The sequence below is a fragment of the Balaenoptera ricei genome, chromosome 11 (assembly GCF_028023285.1).
Source record: "Balaenoptera ricei isolate mBalRic1 chromosome 11, mBalRic1.hap2, whole genome shotgun sequence".
Lineage (NCBI taxonomy): Eukaryota > Metazoa > Chordata > Mammalia > Artiodactyla > Balaenopteridae > Balaenoptera > Balaenoptera ricei.
The window spans coordinates 57,095,854-57,108,588 of NC_082649.1; the positions used below are offsets into that span (position 1 = coordinate 57,095,854).

Sequence of the window (12,735 nt, forward strand, 5' to 3'; positions counted from 1 at the left end):
ACATACAAAAAAAAAAAAAAGAAGAAGAGTATAACAAGCTCTCCTGAACCCATTACCTACCCCTAACAAACCATCAATGTATGGCCAATTTTGCCCTACTTCCCCCACTCACATTATTTGAAGCAAGTCCTAAATACCCCACATTTTAATATGAGTTTAATATGAACTTAAATGACATGGACTCTCTTTTTTTAAAATATAACCACAAGACCATTTCACATCTGAAAAATTAATAATAATTCTTTCATACTACATATCCTGTCATTGTTAAAATTTCAGTTGTCTCAATGTCATAAATGATTGTTCTTTTTCACACTTAAAAAAACAATCAGGATCTAGATAAGTTCCACACGTTGGAATTAGTTGTCATGTCTTATAAGTCTGTTTTTATTTATAGGTTTCCTATCACCTCCTTTTTTCCCTTGCAATTTATGTGTTGAAGAAACTGGATTGCTTTTCTTTTAACAGTTTCTGACAGTCTTGGGGATTTTGCTGTTTCATTACTGTCGTTCTTTACCATGCTCCTTTTTCCTCTGTATTTCCTGTAAATAGTTAGTTAGGTTTAGAGGTTTAATCAAATACGGGTTTAGTCTACTTCATAGAGAAGTAGACTAAACCCTTCAGGAGGCCCAGATGTATGGCACCTCTCTCTGTGATGCTGTAGCTGGATACTTATATCCATTAGTGGATTAGGGGTTGCAAAATGAGATATTCTAATTTTATCATTACTGTTTTCTTTCATTTTCTTTTATTGTTTTAAAACAGCTTTATTGAGATATAATTCACATACCATACACTTCATCCATCTTAAGTGTACAATTCAGTGGTTTTTTTGTATCTTCACAGACAAATTCAACCATCACCACAATTTTAGAATATTTCATCACGTCAGAAAGCAATCCTGTACCCTTTAGCTATCTCTCACTCCCCTGAGCCCTAAGTAACCACTATTCTACTTTCTGTCTCTATAGATTTCCCTTTTCTAGACTTTCATATTAATGGAATCATATAATTTGTAGTCTTTTATAATTGGCTTCTTTCACTTTGGTTAATATTTTCAAGTTCACCTGTATGGTGCATGCATCAGTACTTCATTCCTATTTATGACCTAACGATAGTCCATTGTATAGGTATACCACGTTTTGTTTATCCATTCATGTGTTGATGGACATCTGGTGTTTTTTCACTTTTTGTCTATGATGAATAACGCTGCTATAAACATTTGTGTACAAGTTCTTGTGTGGACATAAGTCTTTCTTTCTCTTACATATACACCTAGGAGTGGAATTGCTGGGTCATATGGCAACTCTGTGTTTAACCATTTGAGGAATAACCAGACCCTTTTCCAAAGCGACTGCACCATTCCCTCCAGCAAGTGTATGCAAGTGTAAGCAGGTTCTGATTTCTCCACATCCTCACCAACACTTGTTTTTATCTGAGTTTTTTCCTAGCCATTCTAGCAGGTGCGGTTTTGCTTTGCATCTCCCTGATGACTAATGATTTCAAGTATATTTTGATATGCTTACTGACTCTTTGTACATCTTCTTTGGAGAAATGCCTGTTCAGATCCTTTGCCCATTTTTAAATTGGATTATCTTTGTGTTACTGCATTGTTAGAGTTTGTATATTCTAGATACAAGTTCCTTATCAGATACATGGTTGGCAAATATTTTCTGCCATTCCATGGGTTGTCTTTTCACTTTCCTATGCTTTATTTATTAGTGTAAGTCCGTCTTTAAAGAGAAATTTCCCCTCATCTCTTATTACTCAATGAGACAGTTTACATAGGAAAGGCAAGATAAAAACTTGATTCTTTTCCTTTGTTTATAAGTTTTCAAATTAAGGAACTGGTTGTTTGGCATCTTCTCATAGTGCCCAATTATTTTTTAAAAAATCATTATGAAGGCAAGAATTCAAGCATTTGATGATTTCAATCCATTGTAGCTTTTATTCTTATTGATTTTCAGGTTGTCCCACCTTTAACTAATGTGAACATCTTCAGGTTGATTCCCAACTAATTTTGATGTGAGTCTAATTGGTTGTGATATCTTCTTTGCTGTCTAGCACAAGTAAGTGTTCTGGACTCGTCTGGTACATTTCCTGCTCCAGACCTGAAATCAGCTGTTATTACAAGGAGCCCTGGTTCTCTTTTAGTGGAGCAGTGTGGGTGCTAGGGGTGTACTTGCCACCAAGATGGTAACTGTTTATAGACCTTTTTAGTGGTTATATCAGGGAAATATGTATATGGGGTATTTTTTTTTGTTTTTAAAGTCAAAATATGTTATGCTTATAGTTCTAGTTTATATTCAGGATGTAGGGCTTTTACTTGACCTCTTCTGTCTTATATATGTATATCTCCTTCTTCCCACACTACCACTCCCAGTTCTCAGAGTCACTAGGGACGCTAGTAATTATGTTATAGTCTATTTTCATTGCTTTGTCCCACAATACCTAGAATAGCAATACCAACATTACCACCAACAGTATAATTACTGAAAATAGTTAAAAGTTTTTTTGTTTTTTTTTCTGTTTGGTTCTTATTTTGCTTCTAGGTTATGTATAGTACAACCGTTGTTTTTAAAAGTTACTTGAAATAGTTTCTCTGTGCTTATACTACTAACTGGACGTATATAGCTAGGTTCACTACATTTTATTTTCAATACTTAGGAATTGCTTTTTAAATTTTTATTATGAAATTACCTTTAATTCTGGTAAAAGCATATGACAAAATCTACCATCTTAACCATTTTAAAGTGCACATTTCAGTAATGTTTATTCACATCGTTGTGTAACAGATCTCCAGAACTTTTCATCTTGCAAAACTGAAACTCTGTACCCATTAAACAACTCCCCAATTCCTCCTCCTCCAGCTCCTCACAACCACCATTCTACTCTCTGTCTCTGTGAGTTTGACTCTTCTAGGTACCTGATATAAGTGGAATCATATAATATTTGTCTTTTTGTTACTGGTTTATGTAACTTAGCATAATGTCCTCAGCATTCATTCATGTCATAGCATGTGTCAGAATTTCCTTCCTGAATACTATTCCACTGTATTTATGTACCACATTTTGTTTATCCATTCATCTGTTGATGGAAACTTGGGTTGCTTCCACAATGAATTGCTTTTAAATTTACTTTTGTTTTACAATTTTGTGAATTATTTACACAGATCTGAATCAAATCAATAAAGAAAATATATTCAAAGAAGTCAGTCTTTTGTCTCTTTCTCTTCATCCTGATTTCTTCCTTCCTTAAGGAAATTTTTTTAACATATTTATTGGAGTATAATTGCTTTACAATGGTGTATTAGTTTCTGCTTTATGACAAAGTAAATCAGCTATATGTACACATATATCCCCATATCTCCTCCCTCTTGCATCTCCCTCCCACCCTTCCTACCCCACCCCGCTAGGTGGTCACAAAGCACCGAGCTGATCTCCCTGTGCTATGTGGCTGCTTCCCACTAGCTAATAATAATAATTCTTTCATACTACATATCCTGTTTTACATTTGGTAGTATATATATGTCCATGCCACTCTCTCACTTCATCCCAGCTTACCCTTCCCCCTCTCCGTGTCCTCAAGTCCATGCTCTACGTCTGCATCTTTATTCCTGTCCTGCCCCTATGTTCTTCAGAACCGATTTTTTTTGTTTTTTTTTTTAGATTCCATATATATGTGTTAGCATACAGTATTTGTTTCTCTCTTTCTAACTTACTTCACTCTGTATGACAGTCTCTAAGTCCATGCACCTCACTACAAATAACTCAGTTTCATTTCTTTGGTGGCTGAGTAATATTCCATTGTATACATGTGCCACATCTTTATCCATTCCTCTGTCGATGGACACTTAGGTTGCTTCCATGTCCTGGCTATTGTAAATAGAGCTGCAGTAAACACTGTGGTACATGACTCTTTTTGAATTATGGTTTTCTCAGGGTATATGCCCAGTAGTGGGATTGCTGGGTCTTATAGTAGTTCTATTTTTAGTTTTTTAACTGTTCTCCATAGTGGCTGTATCAATTTACATTCCCACCAACAGTACAAGAGGGTTCCCTTTTCTCCACACCCTCTACAGCATTTATTGTTTGTAGATTTTTTGATGATGGCCATTCTGACCGGTGTGAGGTGATACCTCATTGTAGTTGTTGTTTTTTTTTTTAATTTTTAAATTTTATTTATTTTTTTATACAGCAGGTTCTTACTAGTCATCAGTTTTATACACATCAGTGTTTACATATCAATCCCAATCTCCCAATTCATCACACCACCACCACCCCCTTTCCCCCCTTGGTGTCCATACGTTTGTTCTCTACATCTGTGTCTCAATTTCTGCCCTGCAAACCGGTTCATCTGTACCATTTTTCTAGGTTCCACATATATGCGTTAATATACGATATTTGTTTTTCTCTTTCTGACTTACTTCACTCTGTATGACAGTCTCTAGATCCATCCACGGCTCAACAAATGACCCAATTTCGTTCCTTTTTACGGCTGAGTAATATTCCATTGTATATATGTGCCACATCTTCTTTATCCATTCATCTGTCGATGGGCACTTACGTTGCTTCCATGACCTGGCTATTGTAATTAGTGCTGCATTGAACATTGGGGTGCATGTGTCTTTTTGAATTATGGTTTTCTCTGGGTATATGCCCAGTAGTGGGATTGCTAGATCATATGGTAATTTTATTTTTAGTTTTTTAAGGAACCTCCATGCTGTTCTCCATAGTGGCTGTATCAATTTACATTCCCACCAACAGTGCAAGAGGGTTCCCTTTTCTCCACACCCTCTCCAGCATTTGTTGTTTGTAGATTTTCTGATGACGCCCGTTCTAACTGGTGTGAGGTGGCACCTCATTGTAGTTTTGATTTGCATTTCTCTAATAATTAGTGATGTTGAGCATCTTTTCATGTGCTTCTTGGCCATCTGTATGTCTTCTTTGGAGAAATGTCTATTTAGGTCTTCTGCCCATTTTTGGATTGGGTTGTTTGTTTTTTTAATATTGAGCTGCATGAGCTGTTTATATATTTTGGAGATTAATCCTTTGTCCGTTGATTCGTTTGTAAATATTTTCTCCCATTCTGAGGGTTGTCATTTCGTCTTGTTTATGGTTTCCTTTGCTGTGCAAAAGCTTTGAAGTTTCATTAGGTCTCATTTGTTTATTTTTGTTTTTATTTCCATTATTCTAGGAGGTGGATCAAAAAAGATCTTGCTGTGATTTATGTCAAAGAGTGTTCTTCCTATGTTTTCCTCTAAGAGTTTTATAGCGTCTGATCTTACATTTAGGTCTCTAATCCATTTTGAGTTTATTTTTGTGTATGGTGTTAGGGAGTGTTCTAATTTCATTCTTTTACATGTACCTGTCCAGTTTTCCCAGCACCACTTATTGAAGAGGCTGTCTTTTCTCCACGGTATATCCTTGACTCCTTTGTCGTAGATTAGTCGACCATAGGTGTGTGGGTTTATCTCTGGGCTTTCTATCTTGTTCCATTGATCTATGTTTCTGTTTTTGTGCCAGTACCATATTGTCTTGATTACTGTTCCTTTATAGTATAGTCTGAAGTCAGGGAGTCTGATTCCTCCAGCTCCGTTTTTTTCCCTCAAGACTGCTTTGGCTATTCGGGGTCTTTTGTGTCTCCATACAAATTTTAAGATTTTTTGTTCTAGTTCCGTAAAAAATGCCATGGGTAATTTGATAGGGATTGCATTGAATCTGTACATTGCTTTGGGTAATGTAGTCATTTTCACAATACTGATTCTTCCAATCCAAGAACATGGTATATCTCTCCATCTGTTGGTATCATCTTTAATTTCTTTCATCAGTGTCTTATAGTTTTCTGCATACAGGTCTTTTGTCTCCCTAGGTAGCTTTATTCCTAGGTATTTTATTCCTTTTGTTGCAATGGTAAATGGGAGTGTTTCCTTAATTTCTCTTTCAGATTTTTCATCATTAGTGTATAGGAATGCAAGAGATTTCTGTGCATTAATTTTGTATCCTGCAACTTTACCAAATTCATTGATTAGCTCTAGTAGTTTTCTGGTGGCATCTTTAGGATTCTCTGTGTATATAGTATCATGTCATCTGCAGACAGTGACAGTTTTACTTCTTTTCCAATTTGTATTCCTTTTATTTCTTTATCTTCTCTGATTGCCGTGGCTAGGACTTCCAAAACTATGTTGAAAAATAGTGGCGAGAGTGGACATCCTTGTCTTGTTCCTGATCTTAGAGGAAATGCTTTCAGTTTTTCACCATTGAGAATGATGTTTGCTGTGGGTTTGTCGTATATGGCCTTTATCATGTTGAGGTAGGTTCCCTCTATGCCCACTTTCTGGAGAGTTTTTATCATAAATGGGTGCTGAATTTTGTCAAAAGCTTTTTCTGCATCTATTGAGATGATCATATGGTGTTTATTCTTCAGTTTGTTAATATGGTGTATCACATTGATTGATTTGCGTATATTGAAGAATCCTTGCATCCCTGGGATAAATCCCACTTGATCATGGTGTATGATCCTTTTAATGTGTTGTTGGATTCTGTTTGCTAGTATTTTGTTGAGGATTTTTGCATCTATATTCATCAGTGATATTGATCTGTAATTTTCTTTTTTTGTAGTATCTTTGTCTGGTTTTGGTATCAGGGTGATGGTGGCCTCATAGAATGAGTTTGGGAGTGTTCCTTCCTCCGCAATTTTTTGGACGAGTTTGAGAAGGAAGGGTGTTAGCTCTTCTCTAAATGTTTGATAGAATTCACCTGTGAAGCCTTCTGATCCTGGACTTTTGTTTGTTGGAAGATTTTTAATCACAGTTTCAATTTCATTACTTGTGATTGGTCTGTTCGTATTTTCTATTTCTTCCTGGTTCAGTCTTGGAAGGTTATACCTTTCTAAGAATTTGTCCATTTCTTCCAGGTTATTCATTTTATTGGCATAGAGTTGCTTGTAACAGTCTCTTAGGATGCTTTGTATTTCTGCGGTGTCATAACTTCTCCTTTTTCATTTCTAATTTTATCGATTTGAGTCCTCTCCCTCTTTTTCTTGATGAGTCTGGCTAATGGTTTATCAATTTTGTTTATCTTCTCAAAGAACCAGCTTTTAGTTTTATTGATCTTTGCTATTGTTTTCTTTTTTTCTATTTCATTTATTTCTGCTCTGATCTTTATGATTTTTTTCCTTCTGCTAACTTTGGGGTTTTTTTGTTCTTCTTTCTCTAATTGCTTTACGTGTAAGATTAGGTCGTTTATTTGAGATGTTTCTTGTTTCTTGAGGTAGGATTGTATTGCTATAAACTTCCCTCTTAGAACTGCTTTTGCTGCATCCCATAGGTTTTGGGTCATTGTGTTTTCATTGTTATTTGTTTGTAGGTATTTTTTGATTTCCTATTTGATTTCTTCAGCGATCTCTTGGTTATTTAGTAGTGTATTGTTTAACCTCCATGTGTTTGTATTTTTTACAGATTTTTTTCCTGTAATTGATATCTAGTCTCATAGCGTTGTGGTCGGAAAAGATACTTGATATGATTTCAATTTTCTTAAATTTACCTAGGCTTGATTTATGACCCAAGATATGGTCTGTCCTGGAGAATGTTCCATGAGCACTTGAGAAGAAAGTGTATTCTGTTGTTTTTGGATGGAATGTCTATAAATATCAATTAAGTCCATCTTGTTTAATGTATCATTTAAAGCTTGTGTTGCCTTATTTATTTTCATTTTGGATGATCTGTCCAATGGTGAAAGTGGGGTGTTAAAGTCCCGTACTATGATTGTGTTACTCTCGATTTCCCCTTTTATGGCTGTTAGCATTTGCCTTATGTATTGAGGTGCTCCTATGTTGGATGCATAAATATTTACAATTATTGTATCTTCTTCTTGGATTGATCCCTTGATCATTATGTAGTGTCCTTCTTTGTCTCTTGTAATAGTCTATTTTAAAGTCTATTTTGTCTGCTATGAGAATTGCTACTCCAGCTTTCTTTTGATTTCCATTTGCATGGAATATCTTTTTCCATTCCCTCACTTTCAGTCTGTATGTGTCCCTAGGTCTGAAGTGGGTCTCTTGTAGACAGCATATATACAGGTCTTGTTTTTGTAACCATTCAGCCAGCCTATGTCTTTTGGTTGGAGCATTTAATCCATTTACATTTAAGGTAGTTATCGATATGTATGTTCCTATTACCATTTTCTTAATTGTTTTGGGTTTGTTTTTGTAGGTCTTTTACTCCTCCTGTGTTTCCTGTCTAGAGAAGTTCCTTTAGCGTTTGTCGTAAAGCTGTTTTGGTGGTGCTGAATTCTCTTAGCTTTTGCTTGTCTGTAAAGGTTTTCATTTCTCTGTCGAATCTGAATGAGATTCTTGCTGGGTAGAGTAATCTTGGTTGTAGGTTTTTCCCTTTCATCACTTTACATATGTCCTGCCACTCCCTTCTGGCTTGCAGAGTTTCTGCTGAAAGATCAGCTGTTAAACTTATGGGGATTCCCTTTTATGTTATTTGTTGCTTTTCCCTTACTGCTTTTAATATTTTTTCTTTGTGTTTAATTTTTGATAGTTTGATTAATATGTGTCTTGCCATGTTTCTCCTTGGATTTATCCTGTATGGGACTCTCTATGCTTCCTGGACTTGACTATTTCCTTTCCCATATTAGGGAAGTTTTCAACTGTAATCTCTTCAGATATTTTCTCAGTCCCTTTCTTTTTCTCTTCTTCTTCTGGGACCCCTATAATTCAAATGTTGGTGTGTTTAATGTTGTCCCAGAGGTCTCTGAGACTGTCCCAATTCTTTTCATTCTTTTTTCTTTATTCTACTCTGCAGTAGTTATTTCCACTGTTTTATCTTCCAGGTCACTTATCTGTTCTTCTGCCTCAGTTATTCTGCTATTGATTCCTTCTAGAGAATTTTTAATTTCATTTATTGTGTTGTTCATGATTGTTTGTTTGCTCTTTAGTTCTTCTAGGTCCTTGTGAAACGTTTCTTGTATTTTCTCCATTCTGTTTCCAAGATTTTGGATCATCTTTACTATCATTACTCTGAATACTTTTTCAGGTAGACTGCCTAAGGAAATTTTTTTAATTAAATGGTTTATCCTTCCATTTTTTTTAATCTTAAGAAGACATTTTTTTGCCATTCAAAAATATGTATGTGTGTGTTTGTGTGTTTATATGCGCGCACACACACACACACACACACACACACACACACATACACATATTTGTATCCCTCCATTCTTAGAAAATGGAAGCATACTATATTGTTCTGCATCTGGATTTCATCACCTGATGATTGTAGTATAGAGAGCGCTTCCTTGTTCTTATCACTGTACAATTATTCCATTGTACTATAGTTTATTCCACCAGTTCCCTATTAATGGACGTTTGAGTTGTTTGCAGTCTCTTGCTGTTAAAAATAGTCCTACAAAGACGAATGTACTGCATAGGTCTTTCTGTATTTTTGCTGGTATCTATGGGAGTCAGAAAAGTGAGTTTGCCAGGTCAAAAGGTGTGGTAATCCTGCTAGATATAACAAATTCTCCTTTGTAGGGGTTATACAATTTTGCATTCCCACAAATGAGAGGGTCTGTTTCCTTCTCCACACTACTTTTCCCTGAGTATATTGTCAAGTTTTTGGACTCTTACTGGTGTTTCAGTGAGAAATACAGTTTTAATTTACATTTCCCTTAGCATGGGCATCTTTTCATATTCAAAGCAATTTGTTTCTTTCTCTGTGAACTGTCCATTTTTTTAGCCTATTGTTCTATATAATAGTGGGTTTTTTCCTCTTTATTTCTAATTTTAGAGGCTCTCTATATGGAAAGATAGTAAATATAAATTGTAAAAATTTTTTATTGTCATTTGTCTTTTTGCTTTGCTTATAGTGTTTTTTGCCATTCAAAAGTTTTAATTTTTATGTAGTCTTATTTGTTACCCCTTTCCCCTTCTTGCTTGTGGATTTTTGAGTCATTTTTTGGTAATTCTTACCCGCTCCATGGTTATAGCAGTTCACTCATCTTTTCTCTAGTAACTGTATGTTCTTACTTCCTTTCTTCTTTCTCTCTCTCTCTCTCTCTCTGCCTGTCTTTCTCTCTCTCTTTTCTTTCTGTGCATTTGTTCTGGTGTATGGTACGAAGTTTGGTTCCAATTTTCTTTTTCCATGTGTATATCCAGTTATACCAACATTACTCATTTAAAAGTCTATCTTTTCTCATTGATTTGAGCTGCTCTCTTTGTTTTGTTGTTGTTTAATGTACTTGTATATGTAATTGGGTCTTTCTGGATTTTCTATTCTACTCCATTGGTCTGTATTCATGAGCCATTACAACATTGTTTTAATTGTATAATCCTTATAATATGTTTTAATATCTAGTAAGGTTAGCTTTCTTCGTTTTCATTTTGTGTTTTTCTAGCATTTTTTTTCTTGTTTTTCTTCCAAATAAACTTTATAATCAACTTGTCTTACTCTGATGAGGAAAACCTGATGGTATTTTTATTTGGACTGCATTAAATGTATAGATTAATTTAGGGCAAAACAGGTATTTTTGTGATGCTGAGTCTTTTCATCCAAGAAGATGCCTTTCCATTTGTTCAGTCCTACTTCTCTGTTTTCCAGGAATGTTTTATATAATTTTCCTCATATCTATTTTGGGTATATCTTGTAATTTTACATGTATGTATTTATTTTATTTTTTGATATTGTGTTTATTATATCTTCTCTCTAGGTTTCATTTTGATCTGTGATGATTATTGAATTTTGTATGTTAATTTTATAACCTGTTACTTTACCAAGTCATTTCATTGTTCATTGTAATTTTGCCATTGATTAGTTTGGGTTGTCTAGATGTATAATCGTATGAGATGAAAATTGAGAATTTTCAGAGCCTTTCCAAAGAATACAGAATTTTTCTAAGTTAACAACACATGGGCAGTGCAGGTGTGTTTCTGGAGATCACACTTAGCTGCTTAATGGTATATTGTAGATGTTCCAGTCTGTCATGTGCCATGATCTGTGTTAACTGTATCATTTGTTTAATAACAGGAGTTAGAAAGGCAGAAACATACGTGTAGTGTGCTACAGCATAAGATGGATGAACTTAAAGAAGGCCTCCGACAAAGAGATGAGCTTATTGAGGTATGTACATGAACTGTGGAAATACTTAATTTTGGAAAAAAATGCACTGAATTGGATGAGGGCATGTGTGTTGGGAGGGAAGGGAGTTAAAATGCCACAAACAAACTTGTCTCTTCACATTTGGCTGTACCCTAAAATCTTACAAACGTGAAACATGAAGGCAGGCTTAAAAAATTAATACTGTGAACCCTATAAATATTTCGCCTTTTAATAGCAGAAGCTTTTATAATTGTCTTTTATTCCTAAGCATATTGTTTCCTAAAGATATCTTAGGAAATGGGCAAAAGGAAACATTACAGAGTACCGTGATTCTTTGGAATGTAGTGAATGTTATATTTGGGGGCATGATTCTTGGGGAATAAGAAGTTTGATCGTCGCTCAGGTAGGTGCATTTCTGAGATGGCTAAGTGAAAAGAAGAAATTGTGTCAAGACGCCTGGTAGCAGACAAAAGGTGAAGGTTGCCCGGGGCTGTGACTCAGGTTCCTGAGGTGGAGGAGCTCTGAGGGCCACAGCAACATCCTAGGAGGGAAGGAGGAGTGTGGGACTCCAAGAAATCTTTGAAAGCATGTATCATCCTTTTGTGCCTGCCAGCTTGCATGCATCTCTGTTTTTCTTTAAATGTGGTTTTCCTCTTGAGATTGTCATTTTTTATAAATATGGGGTGAGGTTTGTTGGGAAGGGGTCATGCTCACTTTCTTGGTGAGGTTATCAAGCATGTCTAATGTTAACTTAGTGTTGATGCCGTGGTGATATCAGGAAGGCAGCTTTTTTTTTTAAAATAATCTATTTCTGATTCATTTTTTAAATTATTTTTTATTTTTTGGCTGCGTCAGGTCTTCACTGCGGCACACAGGCTCTTCGTTGTGGCGCATGGGCTTCTCTCTAGTTGTGGCACGTGGGTTTTCTCTCTCTAGTTGTGGCACGTGGGCTCCAGGGTGCGTGGGCTCAGTAGTTGTGGCACGTGGGCTTAGTTGCCACGGGCATGTGGGATCTTAGTATCCCGACCAGGGATCAAACCTGTGTCCCCTGCATTGGAAGGCGGATTCTTTACCACTGCACCACCAGGGAAGTCCCAGGAAGGCCAGCTCTTGACAACCCCGGAGATGCCACATGCATCACGCTCAACTCAGCCCTGTCCCTCGTCCTTCAGAACCACCCCCCCTTCCCTCCCTCTTTTTCTCTTCCCCCATGGGCCTGCCTCACTTAATCTCTCCCCCTATAAATGACTTTAAAACCCATTTAATAGAAGAAAAGAAGTGACTCTTTTTGTGGATTTGTGTTACTTTTTTTGTCATTCTTGAGAATAATTGAATTGAACATAGCCTGCTGAAAGCAGATAGAATTTTTGAATTCTAAATGCAAACACAGATAACCCTTTGAAAATATCAGATTACATGTGAAGTTAGTTGTCTTAGTTTTTCCATATATGGCAAGAAGCATATTATCCAAACTCTGTATCCTGCTGGCAGTTAAAAATCACGTGAATTCTTCTCCCTTTTTGTCCTCTTTTGTGTGTGTCAATATGCCAGCCACTTGTTATTTCTTTTTCTAATTAAAATATGTACTTTTCCCCATATGATTTCCAAAGAATAATAAAACTACTTTGGGAGCTGCT

At 35.9% G+C, this 12,735-nt stretch overlaps 1 protein-coding gene across 18 annotated transcripts in view; it reads left to right on the plus strand.

The window, feature by feature from the left end:
• LRRFIP2 (LRR binding FLII interacting protein 2) overlaps positions 1-12,735 on the plus strand; it is a 128,173-nt gene that overhangs the window by 91,074 nt on the left and 24,364 nt on the right. For all 18 annotated transcript variants that reach the window (XM_059939134.1, XM_059939133.1, XM_059939143.1 and 15 more), the window contains one exon: positions 11,027-11,119. In XM_059939134.1, coding sequence (XP_059795117.1) covers positions 11,027-11,119 — 93 coding nt within the window. The remainder of the gene's footprint in view (positions 1-11,026; positions 11,120-12,735) is intronic.